This window comes from Solanum verrucosum, unplaced genomic scaffold, assembly GCF_900185275.1.
Source record: "Solanum verrucosum unplaced genomic scaffold, falcon-dt-bn FXZP01000147.1, whole genome shotgun sequence".
Lineage (NCBI taxonomy): Eukaryota > Viridiplantae > Streptophyta > Magnoliopsida > Solanales > Solanaceae > Solanum > Solanum verrucosum.
Window position 1 is genome coordinate 2,733,729 of NW_026020343.1, and position 13,769 is coordinate 2,747,497.

General features: G+C 35.9%; 2 protein-coding genes and 1 pseudogene across 3 annotated transcripts in view; 1 reads left to right on the plus strand and 2 right to left on the minus strand.

Moving 5' to 3' along the window:
* The window catches only part of LOC125837375 (probable protein phosphatase 2C 10), a 1,808,044-nt gene that overhangs the window by 169,130 nt on the left and 1,625,145 nt on the right, over positions 1-13,769 (minus strand). The window lies entirely within an intron of this gene.
* Positions 2,366-4,366, plus strand: LOC125837458 (glycosyltransferase family 92 protein RCOM_0530710-like; annotated as a pseudogene).
* Positions 7,728-9,404, minus strand: LOC125837361 (uncharacterized). Its single transcript, XM_049516495.1, has one exon. The coding sequence runs from the start codon at positions 9,263-9,265 to the stop codon at positions 8,000-8,002; it is 1,266 nt and encodes a 421-aa protein (XP_049372452.1). The 5' UTR covers positions 9,266-9,404; the 3' UTR covers positions 7,728-7,999.

Here is a 13,769-nt window from a genome sequence, read left to right on the forward strand (position 1 = left end):
ACACACAATTCACGAATTTAGATTCCATGGTTGAAAGAGTTGTGCAAGTTTGTTTCTTACTTTTGCATGAAATAGCATCACCATTAAGTAAAAAAGCATAATCGAATGTTGATTTTCTATCATACCACTCGCTAGTCCAATCAGTATTTGTATAACCTCTTATGAATAAATCAGATTCTCTATAACATAGTGAATAATCTCTAGTTCCCTTCAGGTATCAAAATATTCTCTTTATTACTTTCCAATGATCTCTTCTAAGATTGGATTGATACCTATCAACCGGACTCATGGCATAAAAAGTAACTTGACGAATACACATCATAACATACATCAAACTCCAGACAACACTAGAATATGGAACTCGAAACATGTCTTCCTTTTCTTTTCCAATCTTTGGACATATTTCAAGGTTTAAAGTTTCACCTCTTGCTACAGAAGTATCCATGGATTTGTAACTATTCATTTGAAATCCGTCCAATATTTTCTTTATGTATGTTTCTTTAAATAAGCTCAAAAGTTTATTAAAACAATTTATTTGGATCTTAACACCCAATATATAGTCTCATTCACCCATGTCTTTCATATCAAATAACTTCTAAAGCCATGACTTGACAATTTTGACATATTCTAAATAATTTTCAGTCAATAAAATATCATCTACGTAAATAAAAAAATTTATAAACTTTTCATTGATTTTTTCCACATAGATGCATTGGTCTTCATCGATCATGGTGAAATCAAATGAAATCACCTGCTAATGAAATTTCAAGTACCACTGCCTTGAAGATTGCTTTGGGCCATTAAGTGCATTTTTTTTTAAAAAAAAAACTCTTAATGGGTTTGAAAGCATCTGATTCGTTCAAATCTATGAGGGAGTCTTATTTCTATTCAGACTTTTTTTATAATGCTAATTTATTTCCTCGTAACTCAAACATTGTTATTTTTTTCTCTCTATATACATTGTGCCTTCCCCCTCTCTCCATTATTAGCATCTTCCTCCTTTCTTTTAAACGGGTGTTGAATTTTTTCCTCTTGAACTGGTAAATTTTCAAGAAAATTTATAAGTACTTTGTTTATTAATTTGTATACTCAAATTATTCTTGGTATTACCGTTTTCTTCTCAAGAACACTGAAATTTTGCTTGTAATTTTATATTTTGTTTATAAAATTAGTAGTTTCGTATGTGCTTATTCGATAACATTTTAGATTGATTAGTCTGATTGGATATTGTTACCTCATATACATATCACTAAAATATGCAATGAATAAACAAAAAGATCAAGAAAATTAATAATATTTTCATTAATGTGTTGGCATTTTAGAGAGACATGTCATACTCTTATTTTTTTCCACTCTTGACCTATGTTTGTTTGTTGATATTTTGTTTTTCTAGATTAGGTTCATCAATAACTCTTGTCACTTTTGTTGGTTCAAGTTTATTATTGAGGTAGAAAATAATTTGCTGACTTGCTTGCTCTAGAAAAGCTTAGGTATTAAGTTTTTTTTTCTGAAAGAAAATGTCTTGGATCTATGCCAAGAACGTCTCAATAAAATTAGTAGTCTAATACCAAATTATAATAATATGCATTAAATATTTACACACATGTAAAAAAAATATTATTAATTTAGGACTGTCTTTTTTATTCTTACATACTTGTTTTTAGTGTATATATATTCTTAAAAGTACTAAGCATTTAACTTCACATAGTAATATTATTATTTATAAACTAAGAATTAGTTCTAGTGAATAAGAGGTTAGACATTTGATATAATGATGAATTATATATATTCAGCTGCTAAAAACAAACAATCTTAATCATTCAATGTTCAAATCTAGAGACAACTTCTTAATCATTCAGACATATATTCATATTCAGACGTCTTAATGTTAATCTTTGTCTCGTCTACATCCAGGAAAGAAAAGATCAGATCAGTAACAACAGTCTTCCAAGCATGAGTAAACAGTCAATTATCGGATGGGTTTTCTACCGAGGTAGAGGTTTTTTGAAGACAAATCCATCATTGAAGGGCTAGAGACTGGATTGCTCACTCAACAATTTCTTCTTCTCGAGTGAAGTAGATTACTCATGCTCTATGCACTAGGGAATGAAAACAAATGAGGCGTACTCACACAAGTAGTGAAAGGGATACCGATACCAAAAGCATTAAGTTTCTTACACTTTGTTTAGATAGTTGTTATTCGTTGTATTGTATTATTAGTCTAAATATAATGTTTGTTTTGATTGTTACTTAAATTTTATTGTATTGTATTATTTAAATTCATCGTTGGAGAAGACGATGATGATCATCGCTATTTCTGCTCAGAAACAGGGGTTGCTGAATTTGAAGCATTAACATCGTGGGTATGGCTCACATTCCTTTCTTGGGAATCAAACATCATCGTAAGAAACGTGCAGCAGTTCAAATTCCCAGGAAATCTTTCTTCTGGTGTACTCTTCTTCTTGTCTTCTTTGCTGCCTTCATTTTCTCTTCTCGCGGGTTTCATCCCTGGCGGCCGGCGGCAACCACAGCCCTACCCGGTGTTAAGCCGATTGTTCCAGTTATAGAAACCGTCCAATTCCCGGACGAGACAGTTGTTTTCCTAAAATACCCTCCTTCAACTCCCTTATTCATGAAATATGACCTACCTTAATCCTAACTCTTCTCAACCTCCTGAATCAGTTGAAAACGATGAATTATTGGGCCAACAGCTCGTTCGATGTCCCCTGATTAATCCACGTGGAGTCCTGACGTCACTTTCCGTCAAGCCTACCGGTTACAACCTCTCAATTGGGCCATCACGTCGGTGGAATTCGTTGGCCTATGAGGCCATGATCGATCGCGATAACACGACCATCGTGTTTGTTAAAGGGTTCAATCTTCGTGGTGGAAAACAATCGGACGCTTCGAAATTCAAGTGTGTTTTTGGTTGGGATGTTAAGAATCCCAAATTTGTGTTACAATCAGATGTTGTATCCATTGCTCAACAAGTTGTTCGATGTAATACCCCAGTGAGCATACTGAATAATCCACAGAGGTTTGTTGGTACGACTAGTAACATGAATCAGCCCATTAAGGTTTCTGTTAGAATGGTTGGTAAGGAACCTTTAGAGTCCATAGCGAGTCCTAAACGTCGTCTGCAGCTCAACTTGCCAGGTCAAAACATCACCAGATGTGTGTCTGCACAATGTTAAGAAACCAGGCCAGCTTCTTGAAAGAGTGGATTGTTAAAGAATGACAAAAGTCCCACATCGGTGGTTAATGAGATGGGTGAACTCCTTATAAGGCTTGGGCAATCCTCCTCCCTTTGAGCTAGCTTTTGGAGTGTGAGTTAGGCCCAAGACCTAATTTAATATGGTATCAGAGCAGGGCCCGTCTCACCCGATGTTGGTGCCCCCAAAATCAAAATTGCCCACGCACCAGATGCTAAACACTGGGTGTGAGGTGGGGTGTTAAAGAATGACAAATGTCTCACATCGGTGATTAATGAGATGGGTGAACTCCTTATATGGCTTGGGCAATTCTCCTCCCTTTGAGCTAGCTTTTGGGGTGTGAGTTAGGCCCAAGACCTAATTTAACATGGATCATGTACCATACTAGAATCGGAGTACAGCATTGGTTTATTTATGATAATAACAGCTTGGACGATATTGATGCTGTTATTAAGCTATTATCCATGGATGGGAACATAAATGTGACACGACATGTTTGGCCTTGGATCAAGACTCAAGAGGCAGGTTTTGCTCATTGTGCATTACGAGCTAGAGATGTATGTGAATGGGTTGGTTTTATGGATGTCGATGAGTTCTTCCACTTGCCTACTGGTATGTCACTGCTTGACATATTAAGAAACCAATCAAGGAGTAGTAATAGTAAAGTTGCTGAGTTGCGGGTGTCATGCCATAATTTTGGACCATCTGGTCTCAAACATGTCCCAACACAAGGGGTCACCATGGGGTACAATTGCAGGATGATTGCACCTGAGAGGCACAAGAGTATTGTGAAACCGGAAGCGTTAAATTCAACATTAATCAATGTGGTTCACCATTTTCATTTAAAGTCTGAGTTTAGATAGGCCAATATGGATAGAAATGTGCTGGTGATTAACCATTACAAATATCAAGTTTGGGATGTCTTCAAGGAGAAGTTCTACAGGAGGGTGGTTACTTATGTTTCTGATTGGCAACAACACAGAAATGTTGGGTCCAGGGATCGTGCCCCTGGTTTAGGAACACGAGCTGTTGAACCACCAGATTGGTCTAGTCGATTTTGTGAAGTTACTGACACTGGCCTTAAGGATCGAGTAGCACAGATGTTCACTGACCCAAACACTGGGAAGTTACCCTGGCAAAAATCACTGACATGACTCCACAACAGGAAATTATTTCGTATCAGAGGCAACATAAGTTTTTGACTTTGAGGATATAATTTCTCTTGCTATTTTATTTGTACATGAAATTTTCCATATATTCTTTTTGTACATGAATTTACGTCACAACACAAAGGTATTATGAAAATGAAAGTTGAATGTTCAATGTATCTGGTGAAAGTCAAAACCATTTTTTAGTATCTGTAACGTTGCATTTCTTTGTGATGCAATGAAAATTATTATAAAAGCCAATAATTGAGCAATGACAGAATGTTAGTAGGTACCACCGGAAAGAAAAAAAAAATTCATCATTGGGTAATCGCGAAATATCATATTTTATAGAACGATCGATTTGGTGTGATCATACCGTCACCTTAACATTTTCTTCTCATTTGTCTTTACTTATTACTTAATAATTTTATTTATCATTTATTCTAGCTTTTCATAGTAGCTTCAACCTCTACTCTAAAATTCTTTGTAGGTTTACCATTCAAATTATGAATGTGACAATTATGTAACAGAGGTTGATACAATCAATCGAAACATTGTATTCATTAAAACAATACAATATGATGCATCACAACACAATACGATACATTATGAAACAATACATAACCGCCACCCAAACAAGGTGGTAAAGTTTGAAATTTGAGAAACTTCACTTGAAAAGCACCTGCAAGCCACTATTTCAATCAAAACCCAAAACTGGGGACAAACTTCAACATCGCCAAAATAACAACTTCAATAGAAAAGTAGTCTCTTCTCTGACTATCTGCTCACCTCCCAACACTATCAACTCAGAACAAGGGCAAGAAAACAAATGCAGTAAAACAGGTAGAGCAAGTTGAAAGATAATTAGTCAATTTGCAAGTCAGTAAAGGAAGAGGGTAAAGAGGAATATCAAATGACCTACCAAACAAAAACCTGTTGCAGTTACAGAGAATACACATACGTAACATTTGCAAACACCTATTCCCAATTTCATATATCCTTTTGACAAATAAATTTTTGCTCCATTTTCTTATACAACAACATAAAATTAACGTCAACAACTCCATTGGTAACAGAAAGAAAATTGAGGTGCAAGCACTTCAAAGATCATCTCTTCAAGCAGTCCCTCGCTAAGGAGGTGTAAAGAAATTCCAACAAATTCATGTGAAATGAACATCAAAGTATCTCAGGGAAATGTTGAGAGGTTTGAGTACAAAACATTATTCCAAAATCAAAGAACATAACATTATTCCAACAAATTCATGTGAAATGAACATCAAAGTATCTCAGGGAAATGTTGAGAGGTTTGAGTACAAAAGGGAGCTTAAAGCATATACATGAAATAGACGTTACTAGAATTCCAACTTCTGGAATACACATCTCACGGAAGGGAGGATCACAAAATTCTTGCCCCTCCCCTACAGATAAAAAGCAAGGAGCAATGAAACTCGGAAGTAAGATGCTTGAAAAGTGAAGCCAGATGAGTTAGTTTATATGACATTCAAACAATGAACCTACCGCACATATCAGAAACATACAAAGATGAACTCGAGCAACTATGAAATAACTCCGCTGATCTTTAGACTTGTCTGTAATCAAATTCATGACTAGTTCCATTTCACATCAGTGCACAGTATCATTCCTGGCAGGCCCTAATGACAATATCGTAAATAGCAGAATCTTCCAGTGTGAAACAACAACTAAATAACGTACCAAATAGGAATATCATACTTAAGATGAAATCACCTACTTACAATGCATATATATGAAGAACATATCGGGTTATACCTGGAATACCACCTGCACCTTCAAACAAAATTTAGTGCAAGATTAAAACAGGACCAGAAGTTCTATTATCCAAACTACATAAACAGAATTTGGCCACACTTCAGTCACTTATAAACAGGTTTGTAATTTGTAAACACAATGCTTGCTCCCACATAAAACTAACAACATCATATTCAGTGTAATACCACAAGTGGGGTCTAGAGAGGGTAGGATGTATGCAGACCTTACCCTACCTTTGTGGGGTAGAGAGGTTGTTTTCGATAGACCCTCGGCTCAAAAGTAATGTTATCAAAGTAGCATTGCAAGAAAAATATAACAACCGAATAGCAAGGTACAAAGCAAATGAAGCAACAAATAGTACCACACAAAGAAGAATAAGAAACTATGCAATTGCTAAATAATACTACCAATAATGAGAAGAGGAAAGGAAGAGGCTAGACCCCTACCTCTCTCACATAAAGCGCGACAACACCCAACTAGCTACTAACCTTTTACCCTAATCCTCGACCTCCATACCTTTCTATCTAGGGCCCCCAACATTTAACTCGCAAAAAGGCCCTATATATATCATGTTCATAATCAATCTTGCACACAAAGCCAGAGAAGCCAATCATGGAGTATATTTTCCCTCCTTCCATCAAGTGCTGTATTTTCACTAAATGATAGAAGTTCCAACTGTATATTACAGTTTTGCCTAACTTACCATCCACATATCAAGTGATATCTTGACGTTAATTTTGATTGATTTGAGAGACTGAGAAAACATGCTTGTCAAGTCCATATCACAGGGTGGAAGCAGAAATTTCATCAGTTATCATTCTCCATATATAAAGGGAAACAATACCATTATTGAGTATCACTATAGTTAGATCAGGGGGAGGAGGAGGGAGAAGGGGAAGGAAATGTATGCCACTGATAGGCTATGAACCCTCCACCAGTCCACCTCAACAATCAAAGGCAGGAAGCTCACCAAGTGACTTAGCCCTCAACCCTTTTATTGAGTGTTCGAAGTGTGTATCCATAGCTCTGAATTAGTGTTCATCATCTCTAGAATACTACAATCCAATATTCTTGATGAACTCCATATACACAGACTATGGCGCAGATAGTGGACGAGGTATCTGGCATAAGTTTACACAAGTACTTATTACTTTTTCATTTCTTTAATTTGATATTAAAAAGGAGTACAGAACATTAGAGGTTTAAGAATGATGATAGCTTCAGTCTATTCTACATACTGGGAAGCACTACCGCAAAAACAAAAAGAAATGTTTCAAACACAACATTATTAACCCATTCCATCATAATTCTAACATGATTCATCTACTAATATAAATCATATGAGACAACTGGGTACAAAACTGAACATTCAACTAATGACTTTGGTAAGTTGACAAGTATCTGAAATGGCAGTGACAAACAGGGAAAAATATATAGATATGTAGTAATTACCTAAGAAAGACAGCCCACTTGGGTTTTAGCTGCTTAAAGTCTCAAAGCTAAAAGGACAAGACATGGATAGACACAAAAGAAATAGACAAAGCTGATGAGTAATGTGCAATCCATAAGAGAAAGGCAGTAAACCACACGGAACCAGTACTGTTCCCTCTCCAAAATATTGAGATAAAAATCAAGTTACAGAGCACACAAGCAAGTTGCCACATCAAATTCAAAATCATACAAACCTTCTTTGGCATTAGACATTTACTACATATAAAATCTAACAAGGTCTAATTAAAAAATAATAGTAACAATATACTTATAATAATTCTAACATACACAAACTCGTCATTGATAAGGGAAGTGAAAAAATAATAAGTGAAAACCAGTCAAACATCGGGTACACTGCAATCATTTGGAAACCAAAAGGATCTCCGGCTTTTTAGCTTTACTGGGTGTGTTAACATTTGACATAACAGTTGCTGCAGCAGCTATCTTAGCTGTCTGACGACCTTTCCTGTCAAGCTGAATCAAACTCCGAGTTGCCAAAATTGCCTGCGGATTCAACTCATGTGAAGCCCTTGCATACATCCGTTTCACTGCCACTGAAGCAGCATCCTTGACATCCTCAGCATTCAAAGGACCCAACAAACAATGTCCCAAGATCCTTATCACAGGCTGCAATATTTCCCACGGAAGTGGAATTCTTGCACCCTTTGGTCTTAATTCATCATATCCATTTTCAATTCTCAAATTCTCCATCGCTTCAGAAACACGCTCCAGATCCCCATTACTAATTTCAACAGAATTCTCGGAATCTCCATCAGTTTCATCAAATTCGGACACGCAAGGACAATCTTGACCAGCCCAATCAGCAGCAAATTTACAAAAATCCAACTTAGACCAACTGGGCATATGGGAAATCTGTTTATAGTAACAATCTAGAGCTACCCCAACAATGCAAGCACGTTTAGTTGACTTCACAGCAATTTCGTGCTCAAGAGGGGGCGATAAAACTCCCACCAAAGGACGATTCTGGGCATTAGACGACCTGGAGTTTGATTTTACCGATGTGGGGTTTCTAGGACTATGATATAGAGAAGGCTGAGAGAGATCGGGAATAGAAATGAGTATGGGTTTTCCTCCGCGGGATTTGGTTTCAGCGCCGTAAAGGGCAAGAAGAACAGCTTCAAAACCAGATAGAGATGTAGAAATAGAAGAATGGATTCGGGAGAGATAGATGGAGGATAAAAGGGGGATAAAGGAGAGTACCACAAGACGAAGATCAGTATCAGAGGAAAGGAAAGTGTCGTACAGCCAGTTACAAAGTGGGTCATCACCGGCGCCGGAGGAAGGGGAAGAGAGAGAGGAAGAAATAGAAAAGTATGCCCCCGGAGAGAGGAGAAGGGACCGGGCAGGGCGGTCCGAGTCAGCAAGGGCGGAGAGAGAAGCGTCAGTGGTGGAGTCGTCAGAGGAGGGGAGGAGGGAAGAAAGGAGGTGGATGCGAGAACGAGCTTTAGAGATGGATTCCCACCAAGAATGCATGGGGTCGTTGTTGTTGATCGGAGCGCCGCCGTTTTGGTGGTGGTGGTTGGAAGTGGAGGGTGTTTGAACGGTTGAGGATGCGGAGGAAGAAGGAGAGTCACCGGAGATTTGGGAATTCAGTTGGAAATCCATTGGGATTGGAGGGGTGGCAGATCGGAGTTCCGGCGAAGTCTCCGATGCGCAAAGTGGACTTTGTTTTTCTTTAAACTAATCTTTTCACCAGATGTCTGCCAAGGTTTGGATTTTGGAAGGGTAAAAGGAAGCGCAATAAAACTCTAAAAACTGTTCAAATTATCTTCACATGATTTTGTAAATTTGAAATTATAATTTTAACATTTAAAATATTGACTCAAAATTGTTCGTATATTTCACTCAAACACATCAATCTAACATTATACCTATTAAACACTTGTACCCATTTGAATTTAAACTATTTGAACATTTTTTTGACAATCAACTAAAAGTATAAGATGTGTGTACTACACTTGTGATGATTGACAAATGACTAACGTACATGTGGCATTTTGAGCCAAATATTTTTAAAAAAATTAGCTTAAGTCATTCGTTGCCCCTTAAAGTTGTCTGCACAATTCGTTTAAACACCTCAACTAACGTTTGTACCTATTGAACACCTATGCCCCTTAAAATTGATACCTATTTGACATTTTTTTGACAATCGGTCAAAAATATGAGATGTGTGTACTACACTCATTGTGACATGACAGTGACATGACAAATTGATGAATTAAATGATGACACATGGCTTTTAAATCCAAAAATTTATTTTAAAAATGATATTCTAAAAAACATCTATTTACTAACTAAAAAAATTAAAAAAGAATTTTCTAAAAAACCTACCCACCAATAAAATGATGACACGTGGCATTGAATTCAATATTTTTAAAAATCTCTATTTAAATAATTCAAAAATAATTTTATGAATATAAAAACTTATTTTTGTTTTTATTTTTTTATTTAACCCCCGCCCCCTCTGAGACCCATTTCCTCTTCACCAGTGCCGGCAACAACTACGATGCCAACAAATCGTCACCCTACCTCTTTCTTCTCCTTCATTCAATTTTATCCTTTATGGTTTCTGTGTAAAGATGCAATTTGGATTCTCGATTGAATAGTTCAAGTGTTAGTGAAATAATGAAAGTTAGAAATTAGCTAATACTAGAACCGATTTGTTTTCTTCATATTGATTGCATCAAATCTGTTACTCATTGTCTTCATCTTCTTTCCATTAGTAATTATTTATCAAAATTGCAAAATATAATAACAAACTTTTATCTGAAAATTTAATTCATATTTTTCTCATTGAAATAAATGAAGATTCATCGGAATGGGGTGCAGGGAATGGGGTGGGTTGAGCATGTGCGTAAAACAACTGATGGAAATGGTGGATGAGAAATTGAAAATAGTTGCAGGGAAGGGAATATTGGGTGGGGAAGAAGATGACTCTTTCTTCTTTTTTATTTTTGTTAATTATTTTTAAAAAAAATTAGTTTAGTTGTATAAGTTAGGAAAAAAAAAGAAAAAAATTATTTTGATAACTTTACGCGCTTAAAGAGAGTGAACCACATGTTTTTTTGCCTTGTCAGCATTTTGTGTCCAATAGGAATGACTTTTGAACAATTGAGGTGTTCAATAGGCACAACCTATAGTTGAGGTGTTTAAATGAAATATGAGGACAACTTTAAGGGGCCGCATATGACTTAAGCCTAAAAAATTATAAAGAAAGGAATAGAAAAAAAAGGAAAAAAAGCCTTTGTTCGTTCTACCATGGACCTTCAAGGCTTCCACCTCCTTTGAGCCACCATTGCCACCAATCCATTTCCTTTTTCAAATTTGATTTTAAAGAAAATAAAATTGAAATAACAAACTACATATCCTTCTGCGATTTCTTCAATTCTATCCTTTTTTTATCATCTCAATTTCTAAGAAAGTTGAAAGAAATTCTACCAGTAATGGTAAAATCGAGTTGTTTTAGTGAAGAAAATTTTCAACTCTAGAAAAGGACTTTTATAACTGTTTGCTTGAAATCAACACTTTTTAAATTTCTTCACTTTCATCCTTTTTCTCATCTTTGTTGCTGAAAGAAATTGTTAATGATAGACTTGAACTGTTTTAGAAAAAAATACATATTTCTGGGAAAAAGGACTTTGAAATTGTGTTGTTTGTAGCTAAACTTATCTCCATTTTTTTTTTTATCTCGTTGGTGTGTTTGGTACATAAGGAAATTGATCAATTTCAGGTTGAAATACGACAGTGGTGAAGGACAAAGTGGGATGGCTGACGATAAGAGAGAAATGAGAAGGGTGGATGGTGGCGGCGGTAGCGATGGAACCGGTGGAAATGGTGGTGGAAGAAATTAGATTTAATTAAGGAAGAGGGAAGAAAAAGAGATTTAAAAAAACAACAAAAAATAGTCTCTCACGCGCTCAATAGCTGTGTAATGCACTTTCCATGCCACATCAATGAAAAGTGTTTAATAGGTACTTGTTTTGAATAATATAAGTGTTCAATAGGTACATTCTCTAATAGAGGTGTTTAAATGAAATACACGGACAACTTTAAGTGGTTGCTGATGGCTTAAGCCTAAAATATTTGTTAGTAGAACATGTCACACATCATTAATGTCAGAGGCGGATTCATAAATTGAAAATGTTGAGGGCATCATTATTTTTATATGATCATGCTATTTTATTTTTTTCAAATAACATAAATATATCAATTACTTACTATAAAGTTTGGAGTGTAACTCTCGAATCTAAAGAAAAAAGAATTAGGTTATAATTTATAACTACTAAAATGTCAAGAAATATAAAAAATAAAAAATGCTAAATTGAAAATCGAATCATGTAGTCCATAATTCAATTAATGAAATCACTGTACCTTTGTTGTTAGGGGGTGTTAGTACAAATATATATATTAATCATATATATATATATATATACACTCCTTAGGCTCGCCTACGTGGCAGCACCACAAACAAGGATTCTCTTTTAATTTATGTAGTTCCAAAACTAGCTTTCCCCTCCTCTCAGAAATGCCACATTCATGAGTTTCCTTTCCTATACGACGTAACTCTTCACAACCGTCCTACAAATTAAGCCTCCACTACATTTATGTTTTTTTGTACTTTTAGGTTTTTTACCCCTATTTTATTTTTACCTTCAAATCCGTTTTTCCAACTCTTGTGTCCCTATGAGTGTTGTATCCCTTCATTTGCGTCTCTTTAGGAACTACCTGGAAAACTAGGCAAACCATATCAGTTGTTGTATCTTCTTTGTCATGACAAATGTATCGATCCAAAGTATACCCTAGACGTGACATGACGCATAGGACCCCAAAATGCCCTACACAAGACACGTAGCATATATCATACAAGACAATAGAGTTTAAGAGTTTAAAAGATAGTTTATATCATTAAGAGATGTCAAAAAACGAAGCAGAAGTCTAAACAGTCTCAAAGCCATCTATTACATCAAAGAGTGATTGAGACGTAACTCATGCATCACATACAATATCTGAAAAGTAAAGATGATAAGCACTAAAAATTCGGTCCTCGAAACATAGGACGCGCCACTTCTCAAAACTACTAAAGTGATCTCTACCCACGAGGATGCGAAAAACATCGGACCCTACATTTTAAAAGAATGTAGGCACGAGTATGCGTTAGTACAAAGAATGTACCAAATATGATAGCAATGCATAAAAGTTACCAATCATGCTAAAAAGACTTTTCTTGATATGCAAAGACCAAGTTAAAACATAAAATAAGAGATTCGAAGCATAAACATAATCATAGTCAATGCAAGTAAAAATCATTTCTGAATACATGTTAGATATTTCTAGAAGTAATCTTAGTTGACCATTATTCTGGGAAGTAGCCTTAACCGACATATAAACCATGTAAGCTATAACATGGAATCTGGTGTCTACCCTACACTGAAAAGGGGTGTCCTTACTTTCCAAGGTAAGAACCTTAACTTCTAGCTTACGTGGATCCACTAGCTAATGTCTATCTAAGACAATCATCTTATGGTGGTACATAGGCATGGGACAAAGAGATTGCTACTAGAAACCCGACCTTTAGCTACGAAAAAGCTTCCATCTCAATATCCTCTCGGTGCTAAGCATAAATCACACATAATAGTCATTCTTTTACTTGTCTTATCATCCATGGAAGGCACATCAAGTAGCCAATCCAAACTAGGTTTCATTAGAATAACTCCTAAATCTTGATTCAAAGTTTAGTTGAGAAAACCTTTCATGTATTGAGTAGTATGTGAGAAATCCATGAAAAGGGTTATGAGGTTTTAGAAGAAAAGAAATCTTAGTCCCCATTCTGCAGTTTGTTACCATATTGTGAGGCGCTTTGGTAATGTGGCCTATGACCTAGATTTACCCGCAAAGCTAGCATCAGTGCAACTAGTGTTTCATGTATCCTTATTGAAGAAGTGCCTTTAGAGAGTATTGTTGTAAAAGGAAGTATCTCTTACGAAGATGTCCTAGTTGAGATTCTCGACTGTTGGGTTCATAAGTTGAGGAATAAGATAGTCGCTTTAGTAATAGTCCTTTGGAGGAATCAATTAGTTGAGGGAGCTACTGGGGAAGCAGAAGCAACTAT